This window comes from Fusarium odoratissimum (assembly GCF_000260195.1).
Source record: "Fusarium odoratissimum NRRL 54006 unplaced genomic scaffold supercont1.12, whole genome shotgun sequence".
NCBI classification, from domain to species: Eukaryota; Fungi; Ascomycota; class Sordariomycetes; order Hypocreales; family Nectriaceae; genus Fusarium; species Fusarium odoratissimum.
Window position 1 is genome coordinate 294,416 of NW_022158698.1, and position 16,466 is coordinate 310,881.

The following is a 16,466-nucleotide window of genomic DNA, read 5'->3' on the forward strand; positions in this document are numbered from 1 at the left end:
GTACCCACAGGAATATACTCAGGTAGATCTAGATACCTCCACTTGCTCAGCCAAAGAGGCAATGGTCTAAAATGATGAGAGAATGCATACTCACTTGAAACACACACTGACTATTAGGTATTTACTCATGCCTTGGGTGGTCCAGGTTGGTAGGTCATCTACCACTGATGATTGCTCTACCTTGCTAAATTACCCTGAACAGTCAATTTGAAAAGTCTGATAGAAATGAATGTAGATAAGTCGAGGCCTCTGAAAATTGGTGTTTCTTTTTTGTGCAACGCGATGGCGTTGCTTACCATTGGAGCTCCATGAAATGGGTGGTTACCACCTAGCAGCACATTGACTTTGGGGGCGAGAGAATACATACGGGCTGTTTCAGTTGGACATGCCATTCTTTGAAATTCTTGACTTAGAATTCCCTTCTTTCCGATACGCTGTCGGTTCATCATGTTTCCGCCGAGTCCTGGTAACAATTTTCAGGGGTTTTGCGAGCAGCCGTACCACCAGTGCACCGCCAGATCAATAATGAGCTCAATGTTACGCCATTATGACCAGTAAGCGCTAGCCTTTTAATCTATTTATTTTAATGAGTTTGCACGATGTTATCGTAAAGCTCCAGCTGCCGAAGACGTGCTCCCCCTATTTGACTCCTGACAAGTTTAATCCACAAATATTCATATGGCTTGCTTGAAACTATCCTTGATATGAACAGAGTATATAGATGAGGATACAGACCCGATCTGATTGTCTTAGATCTATTCGATCTGCCCCGCAGCATCCGCAGATGCTCTTATTCATGTGACTTGGATTACCCAATTGCCCCATTTAGAGTCTTGGAAATCTAGCCTAATCGGCTATTATGATACCAGAAATAGCTACAACAAAAGTTAATATTAAGTAGTTCAATACGGTAATCCATTTAGTGAAGACTGAATATCTTCTTCGTACTTGGGTGGAAAACGAAGAATTTTGGACAACTTCGATTCAACCTTATATCCATCCATGTCTAGGCATTCGATGATCAGTTGAAACGGGTTCAGTTCAATCAAAGAACAACCGGTATCGACTGCAGTCGCTGGAACTCAATAAAGTTCAACTTTAAGATAATTGTAAGGAAGCGTTTTCAGATTCCAGAGCTTCTGCTTACGATCCGATCATTTGCCACTCCCTTTTCGCAAGAAGGTGTCTTCTCTACTCGTTGAATATAGTGCTGCCACAGCTGAAAAGCATACGGGAATGCAAATATCGATTGCTTTGAGTATGAAGCTGCTGAAATTGTCAGTACCAGGTGGTTCACAAAGAGCTATTTCGAGCAATGGCAAGTTTGAATCTAAAACTAGGCCTCCTCAGATCTGTTTGAGTTACCATCTTTAGCAGATAGATCGACCTACCAGTCGCCAATGATCCAAATAGCCAGAAAACGAACTGCCTCACTTTGGAATACCATGGATGAAGCGGCACTCGCGCGTGGCAACAAGGCAGGATAAATGATCAGCATTCTTTACGGACTCGGGAAATTGCTTCATTAGAAAGAAAATCAAAAATAAAATAAAATAAAATAAAAATTCATTGCAGACATCGTTCGCTATCCCATTGAAGCTTAAGAATTCCATACTGGACTTCAAGTTTATCGTAATAATCTCTATATTCATTGGGTGATTCAATTGCCAAGGGCCATGAATGGCATGTGGGCCGCGCCTGCTGCTGTCACATTCCCGCCAGCGGTTTCAGCCAGCCGCTGCCTGTATCCTTCCTTCCAATCAGGAAAGTCAATTTCAACTTCATCTCAACCAAAGTATTATCGAATTAATCCTTTAATCTGACAGCGACAACCGCGAAGTATCCTCTCCACGCCAAATCAATTGAGAAGATTGGAGCTCAAAGAACGATTAAATCAGATCCTCTCCATCTACTTGGCCACGTCACCCAGTCTCCTGTAGGAGTTGTCGGCGGCATATTGGAAGCTCCTACAACCTACAGAACGGCGCTACTAGGGCAAAAGTACCTGGCATCAAAGCTCTCTACCTATACCTTACCTTCTGGCTTAGGTATTAGGTATCTCTTCATCTTCGTATCCTGCTTGATCAGATCCTACCTTATCATTACGGGAAAGAACTCAAAATGTCGGAGCTCACCTTCCCCGCATCCTCAGCAGCTATGCTAGAGTCCAGACTTCCGCCTTCAACAACAGCGTCTGGAACGTCACGGCCGTTTGTGACACTCACATTTGCAACTTCGCTTGATTCATCGCTTTCTCTGGCACCTGGCGTCCGCACTCGACTCTCCGGGCCCGACTCCAAAGCAATGACTCACTACCTTCGTTCACGACATGATGCTATTCTCATCGGCGTTTCTACTCTCTTGGCCGATTCGCCTGCCCTGAATTGTCGTATCACTGGTGCTACAAGCCAGCCTCGGCCCATTGTCATTGATCCTCATCTCCGATGGGCTCCTAGCAGCTCCGACAAAGTTCTAGAGGTTTCTCGCCTCGGTAATGGTTTAGCTCCCTTTGTCCTGACTGGTGTGTCTAGCCAGAACTTGCCTGCTGAGAACGTTGCACTACTCGATCAGCATGGCGGAAAGTATATCCATGTTCCGACTACACTAGGGCCCAACGAACGCATGCGCTTTGACTGGCATGATGTATTCAGAGCCTTGCATCATGCAGGCCTCTCCAGCGTCATGGTCGAGGGAGGCGGCCAAATTATCAACTCCTTGCTTGATCCTCAATATCACGAACTAGTTGACTCCATTATTATTACTATTGCACCTACTTGGCTTGGTCAAGGAGGCGTTGTCGTGTCGCCAGATCGCCTTCAGGATCCAGCAGGTGTCCCAATTCCTGCTGCGCGGCTATCGAATGTCTCATGGCATCCTTTTGGTGAAGACGTTGTCTTGTGTGGCAGGCTGCACGCTTAGTGCTTAAAGCTAGGCTATATTTATATACAAGCCTCTGATTGAGTTTCAGTTATCCCTCTGCTCTTCTCAACATGTTTCTTGGAAACCCTCCTTGCTTACCTTGTCCTTCAACCCAAACTCCCATCTCTCCCTGTAATCCTGTACTATCATAATTTCTGCTGTCATTCACTGGCGCATTGGACTAAAATGCCACCGAGTATGGTATGGATATCACGGCGGCAATGTCTTGGAGAAATTTCTGTTCCTCTTTCTTCAAAATTGTCAAGCATGCAGGATTATAAGTGCATATGCCTCAAACATGACCCATCAACCTGACTTCCAAGGTCCGAAGCGGGTAGTAGACAACCCCAGTGACCACGAAAGCTGATTCAAAGCCCAGGTCACCAATTCGCTCCCCAATGGGCCCAGTGAACCACGGCGTGTCCATTGACGGGACCACCAACCCAATACTGACCAAAGATGCTCCGATGGCCGCGAGTCCAGTTGGAAGCCGTCGTACTTGATTCCATATCGCGGGGTCATAAGAACGGTAGTCCATGTTTCGAAAGACTATGAGTTCTTCGATGACAACGGCATCAAAGCATCCCGCCCAATAGCCAATCACAGACAGAAAGTTAACAAGGGACTCCTCCCATTTAGCAGCCGCATAGATCGACATTGGGATCATGATAGCCAGCGTTGCGACGATGAACAAGAAGCGTGGCACCTTGGCAAAGGCAGGAACAAGCATCTGCAAACACAAGGCGACTGAATAATTGGACAGCACCATGTTACCAACAACACTCAAGGCGAGAACGACAAGAACGAACTTGCCAAAACCCCCTGCTGGTGCGAGCATTTCAGCCATGACGCCGCCGATTCCGTAATTATCCCAAGCCGTTTGCCATGATTCGACATTGGGGAGAGCACCACCGATGGCAGCTCCAAGAATGAGCAGGGGCGTCGATGGGGTGATCAAGCCAAGATACACGTACGTAAAGATCTTGAGCCTGCGAATTGGGTGAGGTTTGTCAGCTTTGATTCTCACAATACAATATCAAGGAATCCTTACTTGGATGATTCGGGGTCGTGATAGACGGTGAAATCGGAGACAGTCCCGCCAAATGTCATGAAATATCCTGCCATTAGACTTCCATATCCTACGACACTTTTCACAGATGCCGGGTCATGGTCAGCCTGGTTCATCAGATGCTTCCCACCACAGCCGACGGCAATGACAATGGCAAGCAAGTTCGGTAACCACTGCCACCGCTGCCAGACGTGGACCGCTCGATATCCTAGGAACGCGAGACAAAAGCTGAGAGTGCAAACGATGCCGATGCCTACGTTGACACTTATGTTGGCCTTCTCATTCACAGCTGCGATGGCCTGTCCGCTCACGATCGATCCCACGAGCGTAAACCCTGTTACCGTTCCAGCGTTGAGGAGGATGGGAATGATTCCAAGATAGAGCCTGACAAATCGAAATGTCAGCAATCTACTTGCAATGATATTTGAACTCGAGAAACTCGCCCGAAGGAATATCGAGCCTGTATCATTTGTCTCATCCCAGTCTTGCATCCCCCGATACTGATAACAGCGGGGGGGATGCATGTTACAATGTTGAAAAAGATGATTATCAACGACACATCTCGCAATCCTAATCCGTATACAGCCGTGCCGAGAGCACCAGTTGGCAACCTGAGATTTTATCAGCGTATGCGATCATCGGTAGGTTGGGTTATGCCACCAACTCACGGTAGAATACACAACAGACATGTGAAGAACACAGTGAAAAGGTTGCTGTGCTGCGTTTGGGTTCTTTGCTCTATGGGCACTGGCCGAACCCCATTCTCCTCGACACCAGCGTCAAGCACTCTCCTATACCACCTCGAAAACACACCGGCCTTTGCGTTCCCAGCAGTCGAAACACTGGCACTTTCTCCATTTTCAGTATTGTTTCTGGAGTGTTCGGATAAATGGAGCCCATGGTTGGCTTCCAAATTCTTGAGCACTGCCATTGCGATGCTTATAATCAGTAGTGCAAAGCCTAAGGTTTGCTGGACGTGCAAAGAAGGATGTAAGTCTCTGGTAAAGCTTAACTTGCTCTAGTATCATGATCTCATGTCAAACCCGACCTTAAGATAACGAAGAACAATGTGCCTCTTGCATGCGCCACTCGAATCTGTTTGCATCCTGCAGTCTACTCAATTCGACAGTCGTTCCACAATAGGCTCAATGATAGTCTCTAGACGCTGTGATCCTTTCCTTGCAGTTCCCCTGGTCACAGTCATCAGCCAATGATCTTGGGAAGCCAAGAATACACCATCACGGAGTGCAATCGGATGCGGAACCGGATTTTGCAACTTTGTTCCCAACTGATGTGTCACAATAAAGTGTGGCTTGCTGGGATATATGCTGGTGTCTAAGAGTTGGCTGCAGTGTGCTTGTTCTAAACAACACAACAGCCATGTTGTTTTCTGGAGCTGAACCGAACCAACTTGACTGATACATCACTGTACTTAGGGCTGAGGTGCGGTGTGCTTCTCAGTTGGTTCGAGCGGCTAACCAGATAGACCCATGACAACGACTGACTGCGGCATGTGCTGCTTGACACTCACATGCTCACCAAAGTCAACCACGAAGATTTCTCTGCTTGCATAAGGACAGGGACGGGGCCATCACCAAAATGGCCCGAAACCTTGACGATCATGATTCTGCTCTAATGCAGATGAAAGTGCGGCGCGGCGGCCCGTGTCCAAGGTCCAAGCTAAAGCATTGCAGGACTGTGATGAAACATGAACATCAAACGCTCACAAGAATCTTGATAGGTACAACATTACAATATGGGGCCATCGTCTTTCTTTTTCTTTATATACCTGAGACTCGTATGGAATGCCAATAATTGGATACAGAGCGGGCCAGCGTCTTTTGAATGCGGATCAAGGACAACTCCATCTCTGTCAAGAGCCCGCGGGCTTTTGACAGCAACCACTTCGGCTTCTCGGTACTGCATAATACAGTATGTTTATGCAGCTAGCGGGGATAGAGTGGAGATGTAGAATGTTTGCTTAATTCCTGTTACCTCGATGCAACATAATGCGAAAGAAGATGCAGCTTTCGCATCCTTCACCCAAATTTCATGACAAGGGCTGGTCCTAGAACACGCCATTTAGGCCGAAGTCCTGCCTTTCCATCGTAGTGATGGGTGAATCCTCAGGGAGGCATGCCGATCGTCATTGCAAGGATTCTATTGAGGTGCCAAGCAAAGATGTCACATATCGCTGTTGTCTTGTTTCTTGGCTAGCTTGTTATCTCCATCCACTAAACATGCTGTTACCATAAACAGGCATGGTCCTTTGTAATAGTGTGGGAATGGGGCGTCAATGAGTAGTGCCTCTTGCTGCACTAAGTCGACAACGAGTCGTGACCGCAGAGCTGACTGAGAGACGTATTACTGCCCTCGATAATCCTGCGCTTTGACTCGACTACCAACGAGCCGGGCTGAGGTAACACAACACAACACAAGCGAACGACTCTGCCGAGATGCCCCACCTCGACAAGGGTCTTACAAGATTCCCTCAAAAGCCGATTGGGATCCTTCTTGAGCAACAGGGTCCTGTAGATCGGCTAAAATAGACTACCAGTCTTGGGGAAATCGCGTTAGCCAGGTGACCTCTGCGGCCTGCTTCAAGAATCTTCATTGCAGAGAATGGGTAAGGGTGAAGCAAGCCATGGGTACAGCTAATCCAATGGGAAGAGAGTCAGCATTATCACATACTATAATGTGCTGAGCAAGGGAAAGTAAAGAGCAATTCCAAAAATGGCAAAAGTTTGCGACTTTGTTGGTGGCTATCAATAGACACAACCCAGCATCTACCTGTGTCATGTTGCAGTGAAAGAGTGTAATATCTGGACTTGTTTTCTGGTATCACTGAGCACATGAGTACCTGCCCTGTTTCCGTACTGCATGTGAGGATTGACCGGCCATCGCAAGACACACTGAGCATGACTTACTTGATATGATATACCTGATCCAGCATGTTATAGTATTCTCTCCAAGCTGTTCAGCTGGTCGCTATTCCTAATCGCTCTTGACAAGTGCCTCAGCCTCGAGACTCCGCGGTTTGATGACACAGTCAAAGTGCTCGGGGTGACTTGCAGCAAATACCATCGTCAGCCATGTGTCAACCACATTATCAAATACTTATGTGCATGTTTCTAGTTTGGCAAGGGTACAAAGGTATCGAGGGGCAGTGGGGATAGCTAAAGACATGGGGGGTCAACATACCAGGTTCCTCCATTGGTAAATCGGACTCGGGGCTCAATGGGCTTCCCGTCCGAAGACATCTTCTTACAAAACCGAAGTACGGACAACATCGTTGCTACCATGATCCAGACACTATTGTCGGCCAGAAACCGACCGACACAGACCCTAGTGGTGATTAGTTCGTTCTAGATTTCAAAAGCCGTGACCCGAGTCTCAGTTGGGGTTGGCCTGTCACGTACCGGCGCCCAAATCCAAAATTGCCAACAGGAAACGGTTCCCCAGCTTCATATCTGTCGGGGTTGAAATCGTGGGGGTTTTTGTAGACCCGCTCATCATGAGCCATAGCATAAGCGTTGGCATAGACCACAGTCCTGGTACTTATCAGATACCCTCCCCACCTTGTAACCTCATTATGATAGCAGCATCGTAAGAGAGTGTCTTACCCTGTAAATCGTCAGTCAATTTGCACAAGCAGCAACGAGACTTTTGCCTCAGATATACCTTTAGGAATGAGCATGCCCTTGTAGATATCATCGTGGAGCGACTTGTGTGGGATCCCTGCCGAGCATTAGTAGCCGTTGCAGGGTTTCTTCATTGTCAACCATGAACAACTCACCTAGAGGAGCCAGTGGCGACCAGCTTTGTGAAGATTCCTGTCAGTTTAAATTTCGGGTTAGTGATCGGTTAAACATCTCGCGTACCGATAAATCTCCTGAACAATATGTTCAATATAAACCAAAGCGGGCCGGTCCGAGAAGTCGGGAAGTCTATCAGTCCCAATCACCGCATCAAGCTCTTGCTGTGCCTTCTCCTGTATTTCCGGGTGGAGAACCATGTTGAGAATAAAGATTACACATGTAGCCCATGTCTGGAAGCCACGTTCTTAGCTTTCAAAAATCAACTATTATGGAGATAGACTCACCGTATCTGCTCCTGCGATAAAAACCGCCCCTGCCGCCCCTTTGATATCATCAAGGGACCATTGTTGTTCTTGACCACGGAACTCCTTGTCCTTATACTCACGGAGGAGGTGATGTGCTAGAGATGTGTTTCTATGATGATCATCTCTGTGCTGCGAGAAGGAAGTCAGTTACATGGCAAGACGCGGCATAACTCTTGAGGTGTTTTCCCAAGTTGCCCACTACCCTTCAACTCACATATTCAGCTTGTGCAGCAGCGAATGGGACGTCGTGAAGCTTCTTAATAGCCCAGCGCCATTGTCGGGCGAATCGCAAGGACCAGTCGCGGACAATGCAGTCGGGGAGATAGCGAGCTAGACTGGCTCATTAGTACAATCTTCTAGAGATTTCGGGTCCATCATGTGGATATCTTGTACCGAATGGAACTAGATCAACAATACTATTGGCAGGAACTCCACCATTGCTAGTGGCATACATGGCATCGTTGGCGATTTGGATGTAGGGGTCATCGTCCTCGAGCACTTGGGTACCGTAGCTCACTTGCAGAACGATGGCAACCGCCAGCCGGCGCAATGACGTCTCCCAAGTTTTAGGCTTCTTGAGTATATTTCGAATCGTTCGTCGGGCTTCTGTTATCTGCAGACTGTGCCATTGGCGGACATTTGTGTTGCTGAACGAGGTCTGGAGTAGCTTTCTATGCATTTGCCAGCGTTCTCCAAATGGAAGAAACGTCAGAGTCTTTCCCCATCCCATGCTATCAAACGCCCATATTAGCAAATCATTCGGACCACGTTTTGTTCTAGATAGAAGCAAAGGGTTGGCTTACACTTCCAGTAGCGTAAATCTGGGTCGGTCACAAAAATTGGCGCCTTTCTTGTCCAAGATATCCCTAGCCACATCTGCGCTATTGAGAACGACTGTAGACCGACCCAGGGATCTGACATGTATGATATCTGAGTCTGTTGAAGGCAATGTCAGAGGTAAAATATTCGTCTGTATGTACAGAGGTCAAACTCACTGTATTCTTTCGACCATTTCGCGTATACTGCTGCAGCATTCTCCTTGGGTATTACACGAGAATGGCCCAGAAGAAACTCAGAAGGCGGACCAGGTGGTAGGGGCAGCGTAGGTCGAGAGCGCCAACGGGCCCATGCAAGCAGTAAAATAGTGGCAATGGCAAGCATCAGCCCGGATAGGGCTTGAGATGGGTAGTGCTCTATCATGACTCGAGCTTTGCGAAAGTGAGATCAAGTTTGAGTCACTTTAAGTGAAAGAGACGAGAACTACTTGGGAGAGTTGAGGTTATAATTGTAGCGAACAAGCCAGGGAAGGAAGCAGATGCTCAGCTACAGAACAGGCAATTACCTCAAGTTGCTTCACTGAATCACGCACGACATCACCTCAGGCATATTCCCAACAGGGACAGAGCAACCAACTATGAACCATCCACATCGAAAAACCTCCATCCAACGTTCCTTCCTTGCGTCTCTCAGGTTCCACCCATCATTGACCCATCAGGTCGCTGAAGATTAGCACCTTAAGGCGGGTAACTAAGAACTTAGTAAGTGAACCAGGGATGAATGGGGAACTGCTCCAAGTCTCTCAATTTATTGAAAGCAAACAAACCCGAATTCTTTGTAACTACAAGGTACTTACCCAGTACTCAAAGTGAGCAAGGAACCTAATGCTTTGGAAAGTGTGACATCCTCCAAAAGCAGGCGCTGTTGTTTGCTTTCTGATGTATCATTGTTGAGACCAATGGAAATGCAACGGTCGAATAGGCATTGAAGGAGAGAACAAGAAGCTTCTGGTTCCCGGTGATATACAAACTGATCTTCTTTTCCGTCACCACCTCCCCATGTGCATCTTTTGACCCTGGTTGCATAAGATAAAGAATTACTAGAGCTGTGGTCTTCACACTACCCACCAGTTTCCAAAGAAGGACTTGGCTGTCATGTCAATACAGAAGAGGTTTTAGCCGATAATATGATGCAGTTTGTGGATAAGTCATTTAGCCTAAGGAATATCAGCTTGATCCTCCAATACCAGCTCATATGATGCAAATGTTTGCCTTGTTGTCTCGGTTGTTGTCACATTCCGTATGCAGCAAGACACTTCCCATGATGCAATTGGCTACTTTTGTTCCCTCTACAAACCTCGGTTCCGTTCCTTCGGGCCCATATCCTGGCTGCGTTACCTCGTTACGCGAAAGTCAAAGCAGGTTCGCCATGAGCTCCAACTCCTGGGAAACAGAGCGCACCGTCTCGTTTACTAAACAAAAAAACAAACTCGAGAAGGGTCCGCTAAGCTAGCACTTAACTTGCTTCTAAGCTAAGGATTTAGTTGCCGCAGCTGTACAAGGTCGTCGTCGAACTGATTCATGTGCTGATTTAGCTACGGATCGGCGGCTCAGAAACAGAGGATGGGCGAGACAATGTGGTTCAATACCGACGCTAAAGTGAGGAGCCGGCACTTGTCTTGTCATAACTGTCTTTGGTCTGGTCTGTTGCATATGTACCGAGAATCAGGCCTAGGTTCAATAGTGCCTTTGGACACTCAGTAAGGGTACATGTGCAGCTCATGATGCTCCACGAGATGCGGAATTGTCTTTGCTGATGATGGTCGAAACAGAATACGGTCCTGGGGGTGTGTTTGGAAGAAACAGTTCCTTCTCAATTTAAAACACATTCCATCGTAGCTGCCCCATCTATAAACGAAGGCTTTATCAGGGACAAGGAAGGCAGGACAAAACAACCCCACACCAAACTTGATGACTTTCACCTTCCACTTGCACATGCCCCCAGCTCTCTAACCCTCCTCGGGCACGCGGGATCCATCTTTTCCACATGACTCGGGTCTCGACAATAGCAACTCAAGTTGGGAACTTCTTCACCGCAAACTAAACGTGTCAATATTGTGAACAAGCCATCTAGAGTTTGCGGCATTACCAACGAATCCTTGTGCGCAAACGTCGAGAAAAGCAAATAAACAGACTTGTTTTAATCATTGCTTTTGCGCTCGGCCTCTCTCTGACGCTACAGACACGCGGGCCATCGGCTTTCGGCTGTTGATACTCACCCCTGACGTGACAATTCAACTACGGAGTACGGATACTACATCCTCAACTACACACAGACAGCATCATATTGCGAAAGGAACACCAGCCTGGATTCAGCCGCAATAACCCGTTCAGCAAATCTCTTCCAACCCACCTCTACGATGGCTTCTCACGCTAGCACTCCACACATCACCATCCTGGGCTCTCTCAACATGGATCTCGTTTCCTATGTCCCACATCATCCCCTTCCTGGTGAAACCCTCACCTCAAACCATTTCAACACTTCGCCAGGCGGTAAGGGCGCTAATCAAGCTGTTGCTTGTGGCAAGCTCTCTCGAGACTCGGACCTGTCCAATCCTTCGGCTGTCGTCTCTATGGTGGGTGCTGTTGGCGCCGATCCTTATGGCACCCTCCTGCTTGACAGCCTTCGCTCCTTTGGCGTTGCTGTCGATTCTGTAGCCATCCGCCAAGACCAGAAGTCTGGCTTAGCTATCATCATCGTGGATGAGCCCTCTGGCCAGAACCGTATTATCTTGTCTCCTGAAGCCAATCACTCTCTTCAGCCTGCTGAGTTTGAGACCCTCCCTGGCCCCCGTCCTGACCTTCTGATCATGCAGCTCGAAATTCCTTTCGATACTGTCATGCAAGCTTTGAAAGCTGCCAAAAAGGATGGTGTTCCTGTCCTTCTCAACCCAGCACCGGCTCAGCCCTTGCCTATGGATGCCTACGATGGGCTAGCCCATCTCGTTGTTAATGAGACCGAGGCCGCCATTCTTGCAGATTGTGCTGAGTCTGAGCTTGATGACCTTCAAGGCTTGGACCGCATTGGCCGTGTCTTCATTGATCGCGGAGTCCACAATGTCATCATCACCCTTGGAGGCCGTGGTGTCTATTTCGTCAATAAACAAGGCCAGAGCGCATTGCTTCCGGCGACTAAGACGACCGTAGTGGACACCACAGCCGCGGGTGATACCTTTGTTGGTTCTTACGCCCTGGCCGTTGTAGCCGCCAAAGATGGCCAATTTAATATTGAAGCAGCTGTTGCGGCAGCCAATCGAGCAGCTGCCTTGACTGTTGCGCGAAAGGGTGCTCAGATTTCTATCCCCTGGAAAGACGAACTTTAGACAAGGTAGCAATACCGCTTTCTTCGTAGACAATCCAACAAAAAGCATTCGAATCTCACTACGTGTACAGTTTCTCCATTTCGTCTACTACCTGGGTCAGTCTAGAACCATGCCGCCCATCCCCATCTGCTTGCATCCTTTTTGCCTCTGCTACGCGTTGGCGATGCTGCTCGGGGCTCCTCCACTTCCCGCTCCCTTGTCGTTATGGACAAACCCGCCATCAAAGGGAATAAGCCCCTGAGGGTGTCAGCGCCGAGTGACCGCCTCTTCCACAACGTGCTGCTGTCAGATTTGCCAGAAAAGGTTCTTCGGTTTCGAGTAGCAGGAATATCACTTCCATCTCGGGTGTGTTCTTCTTTCGGTCGTGTATGGGCCGAATTGTTCACCCCCGCGCCCCTAATGGTTTTCGGCCCTGGCAGACCTTCACGACTCTGCCTCGACAAGTAGCTTGATGCATAGCTACCACATCTGGATGACCCTTGTCTCAATCTCTGATGAGATTGAGAGTGCATTTCTCTATCATCGAGATCGCCCTCGGTACAGCCTCGTTGAAGGCTTGCCTTTCTGAGAGGAATCCGAGGCGTAGGGCTATGATTCCAAGCGGGCTTGACATGTGTGCTATAATCAGTTTTTTCTGAATGCTTCTGTTGCAAACAGTACGTTTGCTCTGAATCCTTGGAGCCGTATTTTGCTGCAGCAACTTGTGCCATTACCTTCCTGGCGTTCGTGGCCCCCCAGTGTCTCTCTACCAGTGGCAATAGTGGGTTGGATCTTGAAACCGGAGGAGGAGACCAAAGCGACATGGCATTGTGGAGTTTCACGGAGGCTGTGGCTACCGTCTCAATCTTGCTGTGCATGCTGAACATGTCGTCCTCCACAATTCCCATATCTTGACACATGGGAAACGCCGAATTTCGATATGACAGCCGCACGGTCATGTAGCTCACTGTAGAATCACCCAACTCCTCCTTAAGCGCTTCTATCAGGTCGTCCGATTCTAACCGTGAACACTTCTGTCTGCATCGCCGCATACCCTTTGAGACACGGACCTGCACTTGAGCTAGAAGAAAGATGCTTGATCCGGGGTCCAAGCGGTGACTATTCCCGTGAATCAGCGTGCGCCTTGACCAGTATGGCAATATCGTTCGTTTGTGTACTTACATGGGAAAGGGCTGTTCCTGAAGAATGCGAATAACTGAGGATTCTTCCGTTGGCAGAATTTGGACGTCCAAATCGTTGAGACCACCATCATCGTAAATATCCCCTGCTATTTATGCCGTCAGTACCTGTTTGTTCAAGAAAGGGGCTTTCATGTGTACTCTCTTGGTCACGTTGCGTCAAGCCAGCAAGATCCGTGAACAGATCTGGCCGCTCCTGACAGGCCCCTGGTTGACATTTCATCGCACTTTCAGACCAACGTCTGACTGAGACCTCGATAGCCACCCAAAATCTATGGCAACCTTCTTCGATGGCGGTGGCCTCGGGTGTGATGGTAATCTGGGGTGTTGACCAACGTTCCAACCTTGGCCAAGGCAGTGTCTTGGAGGGCTCGGTCAGTGCCACAAGTGGACTTCTTCTGAATAGTGGTGACTCCTCTTCTCGGCTTGTTGCATGAGGCGCCAGCGGTAACTCTGCATTAGACATAAAAGCCCTGTCATACATATTGGTCAGAGGTGGGCGGACCTTGACTGAACGCCGCAGATCATACGCCCCAGGCAATTCACTTGATGTCGAGGTGGAAAATGGGTATCCTTGTCCCAATTGACCCCCGGGCTGTGGGCGCGTCTGTCTCGTCTTCCTGACTGATAGCTGGGGTGAGGGCGTGACCCCCAAGCGTAGGGGTGGACTACCATCACTCTGCACCTAGCATTTGGCTTCGCGCAAGGTTCGACTGCCTTGTTCTCCCATACCCGGGTCATCATGTGGCCATCTTGAGTTTTCTTTGTCTGCATCTGCTTGTCCTGGGTTGATCTTGCGCCTCTTGGCGACTGTAAGAGACCCGTCCCCTTGAATTGACCGCCTGTATTTAGAGCTACCTTGGTTAGATTGATTTGCCGTATGTCGCTTATACATGCTCTCGTTAGCCTTCACAATTCTCAAAGGACTCGGCTTTTCGTAGACAAAGCTGGGATCAGAGGGGCAAGTGCCCCAGAAGGGCAGACCTTCGTAACTTGGGTTCGACATCGTGATATATATTGTAATGGCGGATGAGACTGGTCCTTCACGATAATGTGTATCTCTGGTTCTTTTAAGTAGTGAAATGGAATCGGTGAGCCTTTTATTTGGGCCTTTGCAAGTCTCCTATAGTTTATGGTCAACGATAGTGACTGTTTCGTTCTGGTCAAGGAACTTTTACGATGCGGTAAGTAATGTAAGATTGCAAGAATGTTGAGAATGATCAAAGTTTTGAGATGCAACACTGGCATGCTTTATGTATGTAATGAGGAGGAAGACGTTGTTGTTGTGATGAACATTCTTGGTTGAGATTCAACTACTGGAGACGAACGAAGCATAAAGCAAGTTCGGGAGGGTTCTTAGGGGTATCAGAGTTGCTCTTGCTATTAGAGCGAACATAGTAAAACGGAAGATCATGCTATGCTATAAGACAAGAGGTGCAGAGTTACTGCCCTGATGTCGAAAACAATGCCCTTGAGCAGCAGCTACCTAAGGCACAACTGCAAGGCCGCATCTAAAGAAGTCGAAAACACCGGAGACTAAAACAGATAGGGACCCTAAGGCAAGTCAAGTTGAAGTTTATGTAGCTTGCCCAAGTGTCCGGCGTAGGTTCTCCTTCACCGAATCGATATCAGTGTCCTCCATTGCAAGAAACTTGATCTATAGGTACAGAATTAGTAGAGCTCCTGGGGGAGGTGGCCATAATAGCGGCAGAAGACTTACCAGGTCATCTGAATTCTTGGTGTCTCCATAGAGGACAGGCTCTGACAAACTTGCAGAAACGTTCTTCTTGACTCTATCCTCCCAGACTCCATCCCAATTCCATTCTCCAGGTCGTCTTGGTGTAGCCGTAGATGACCCCGATTTTACGCTCTCTGGCCTGTGCTCGCTTTGCTCTTGTTCCTTCTGCTCTTCCTCCGCAGTTGTATCTTCCACCAGCTTCCCCGTTGCTTTGCGGTACGTTCTCCATGCGTTCCAAGCTCCTGGGTTTCCTGCCGCCGCGAGGGGTACCGAGTCGAGAACTTCTTCTGTATCAAAGGCACTGCGGATGTAGTGTAGAACTTCATAAGCCGAAACACTCTTTTTCCCGGTGCGTATATACGAAGGCGTTCCCGATGATGGAGCTGCTGATGTTGTCGAGTTACTAGTCGAACCAGGACTCGCTACAGGCGCTTGTTTCGCTTCCACCACACTCCGTCGTCCTCGTCCAAACCAGTCCGGGAATCCATGGCGCAAGCTGAAGCCTCCTGGTGGTAGCCGTTCTTGATCCGACGCACTCACTGTGCCGCTTTCTTGAATGTCGGTTGTGTACATGTATGTTGTTAAGGGTGTGATGAGAGGATGGAACATGTCTGTTGAGAAGACGACGAGAGGTGGGAGTTGGGGATACGAGTCGGGGAATGATATTTGGAATCTGAGTATAGCAGGGCAATAGGGGCCTATAAGAATCACAAGATCAGCATCATAGATAAAGGCCTGGAGTCGAGGAAGTACGCGAGTGTTTATTACCTTTGCGAACGAAGAGAACACCAGACCAGAGCGTGGCATCGCCTGGGGTGAGACTAACAAATATGCCCTCAGGGCATGCTTGCTTGAGTCCAGAGCTATGTTTGCATGTTAACACATTACTTTATGGTGTATCTTGGTAGAGAACAAACAATTCTGAAAGGAGCTGTTGTTTGCGCAGCGATGGCAATGCGCTCATATTATTGAAGGGCGGCATTGGTGTCACAGACGCAATCGCGTATCGAGATGCTGTGTATCGTGGAGTTGTATTATATCAGGAGTCTAGGTGTAGGGAATTGAATTGGTTTGGAGATCGTGTCGCATTTGTTTGTCGTTGTTAGATCTCCAAGCTTGAGAGCTCTTGGAGGCTATCTGGCAGGCGGTGAAGGCTTACAGCTAACATCATGGTGGGGTGTATTCAAGCGCTCCAAGTCGTGAACCAAATACAGGTGTAAATCAAGATAGCATCATCATTATTATTGCGAAGAACACTGGCTCACGGAGATCTAATCCCC

General features: G+C 48.3%; 7 protein-coding genes across 8 annotated transcripts; 2 read left to right on the forward strand and 5 right to left on the reverse strand.

Moving 5' to 3' along the window:
* Nucleotides 1-1,340: 1,340 nt before the first annotated feature.
* On the reverse strand, nt 1,341-5,395 carry FOIG_08074 (uncharacterized protein; the record flags this gene model as incomplete). 2 transcript variants are annotated; one of them, XM_031207953.1, is made up of 5 exons in its annotated part: nt 1,341-3,666; nt 3,729-3,908; nt 3,971-4,372; nt 4,432-4,599; nt 4,657-4,919. In XM_031207953.1, the coding sequence occupies 5 exons, from the start codon at nt 4,917-4,919 to the stop codon at nt 3,555-3,557; spliced, it is 1,125 nt and encodes a 374-aa protein (XP_031062087.1). In that variant the 3' UTR covers nt 1,341-3,554. The 2 variants fall into 2 exon arrangements, with proteins under 2 accessions (XP_031062087.1, XP_031062086.1); XM_031207952.1 differs by having other exon boundaries at nt 1,341-3,908; nt 4,657-5,395.
* On the forward strand, nt 1,760-3,037 carry FOIG_08075 (riboflavin biosynthesis protein RibD domain-containing protein). Its single transcript, XM_031207954.1, has one exon. It carries the CDS (start codon nt 2,122-2,124, stop codon nt 2,917-2,919), a length of 798 nt encoding a protein of 265 aa, XP_031062088.1. The 5' UTR covers nt 1,760-2,121; the 3' UTR covers nt 2,920-3,037.
* Nucleotides 5,396-6,704: 1,309 nt separating the features above from the next.
* On the reverse strand, nt 6,705-9,346 carry FOIG_08076 (uncharacterized protein). Its single transcript, XM_031207955.1, has 11 exons — nt 9,107-9,346; nt 8,915-9,047; nt 8,505-8,842; nt 8,326-8,441; nt 8,091-8,240; nt 7,870-8,036; nt 7,785-7,807; nt 7,670-7,726; nt 7,408-7,558; nt 7,190-7,333; nt 6,705-7,055 (listed from the first exon to the last, which is right to left on the reverse strand). Exons 1-11 carry the CDS (start codon nt 9,309-9,311, stop codon nt 6,983-6,985), a joined length of 1,557 nt encoding a protein of 518 aa, XP_031062089.1. The 5' UTR covers nt 9,312-9,346; the 3' UTR covers nt 6,705-6,982.
* Nucleotides 9,347-10,831: 1,485 nt separating this feature from the next.
* Nucleotides 10,832-14,582, forward strand: FOIG_08077 (ribokinase). The gene has a single exon (XM_031207956.1). It carries the CDS (start codon nt 11,308-11,310, stop codon nt 12,268-12,270), a length of 963 nt encoding a protein of 320 aa, XP_031062090.1. The 5' UTR covers nt 10,832-11,307; the 3' UTR covers nt 12,271-14,582.
* FOIG_08078 (uncharacterized protein) lies at nt 12,859-13,932 on the reverse strand (the record flags this gene model as incomplete). Its single annotated transcript, XM_031207957.1, has 4 exons — nt 12,859-12,888; nt 12,984-13,368; nt 13,432-13,537; nt 13,590-13,932. 4 exons carry the CDS (start codon nt 13,930-13,932, stop codon nt 12,859-12,861), a joined length of 864 nt encoding a protein of 287 aa, XP_031062091.1.
* FOIG_08079 (uncharacterized protein) lies at nt 14,134-14,454 on the reverse strand (the record flags this gene model as incomplete). The annotated part of the gene is made up of 1 exon (XM_031207958.1): nt 14,134-14,454. One exon carries the CDS (start codon nt 14,452-14,454, stop codon nt 14,134-14,136), a length of 321 nt encoding a protein of 106 aa, XP_031062092.1.
* A 217-nt stretch (nt 14,583-14,799) lies between the features above and the next one.
* FOIG_08080 (uncharacterized protein) lies at nt 14,800-16,296 on the reverse strand. Its single transcript, XM_031207959.1, has 4 exons — nt 16,104-16,296; nt 15,955-16,049; nt 15,169-15,884; nt 14,800-15,105 (listed from the first exon to the last, which is right to left on the reverse strand). The coding sequence occupies exons 1-4, from the start codon at nt 16,166-16,168 to the stop codon at nt 15,025-15,027; spliced, it is 957 nt and encodes a 318-aa protein (XP_031062093.1). The 5' UTR covers nt 16,169-16,296; the 3' UTR covers nt 14,800-15,024.
* Between the last annotated feature and the right edge of the window lie 170 nt (nt 16,297-16,466).

What these genes read in the sequence shown, in the direction of transcription:
- FOIG_08077 (XM_031207956.1), top strand. Translation starts at nt 11,308, where the DNA reads ATGGCTTCTCACGCTAGCACTCCACACATCACCATCCTGGGCTCTCTC.
- FOIG_08075 (XM_031207954.1), top strand. Translation starts at nt 2,122, where the DNA reads ATGTCGGAGCTCACCTTCCCCGCATCCTCAGCAGCTATGCTAGAGTCC.
- FOIG_08076 (XM_031207955.1), bottom strand. Translation starts at nt 9,311, where the DNA reads ATGATAGAGCACTACCCATCTCAAGCCCTATCCGGGCTGATGCTTGCC. An exon ending in TGTTGATCTAGTTCCATTCG is followed by an intron (nt 8,442 to 8,504) that starts GTACAAGATATC and finishes GAGCCAGTCTAG; the next exon opens with CTCGCTATCTCCCCGACTGC. An exon ending in TTATCGCAGGAGCAGATACG is followed by an intron (nt 8,037 to 8,090) that starts GTGAGTCTATCT and finishes CGTGGCTTCCAG; the next exon opens with ACATGGGCTACATGTGTAAT.
- FOIG_08080 (XM_031207959.1), bottom strand. Translation starts at nt 16,168, where the DNA reads ATGCCGCCCTTCAATAATATGAGCGCATTGCCATCGCTGCGCAAACAA. An exon ending in CAACAGCTCCTTTCAGAATT is followed by an intron (nt 16,050 to 16,103) that starts GTTTGTTCTCTA and finishes ATGCAAACATAG; the next exon opens with CTCTGGACTCAAGCAAGCAT. An exon ending in CCAAGAATTCAGATGACCTG is followed by an intron (nt 15,106 to 15,168) that starts GTAAGTCTTCTG and finishes CTGTACCTATAG; the next exon opens with ATCAAGTTTCTTGCAATGGA.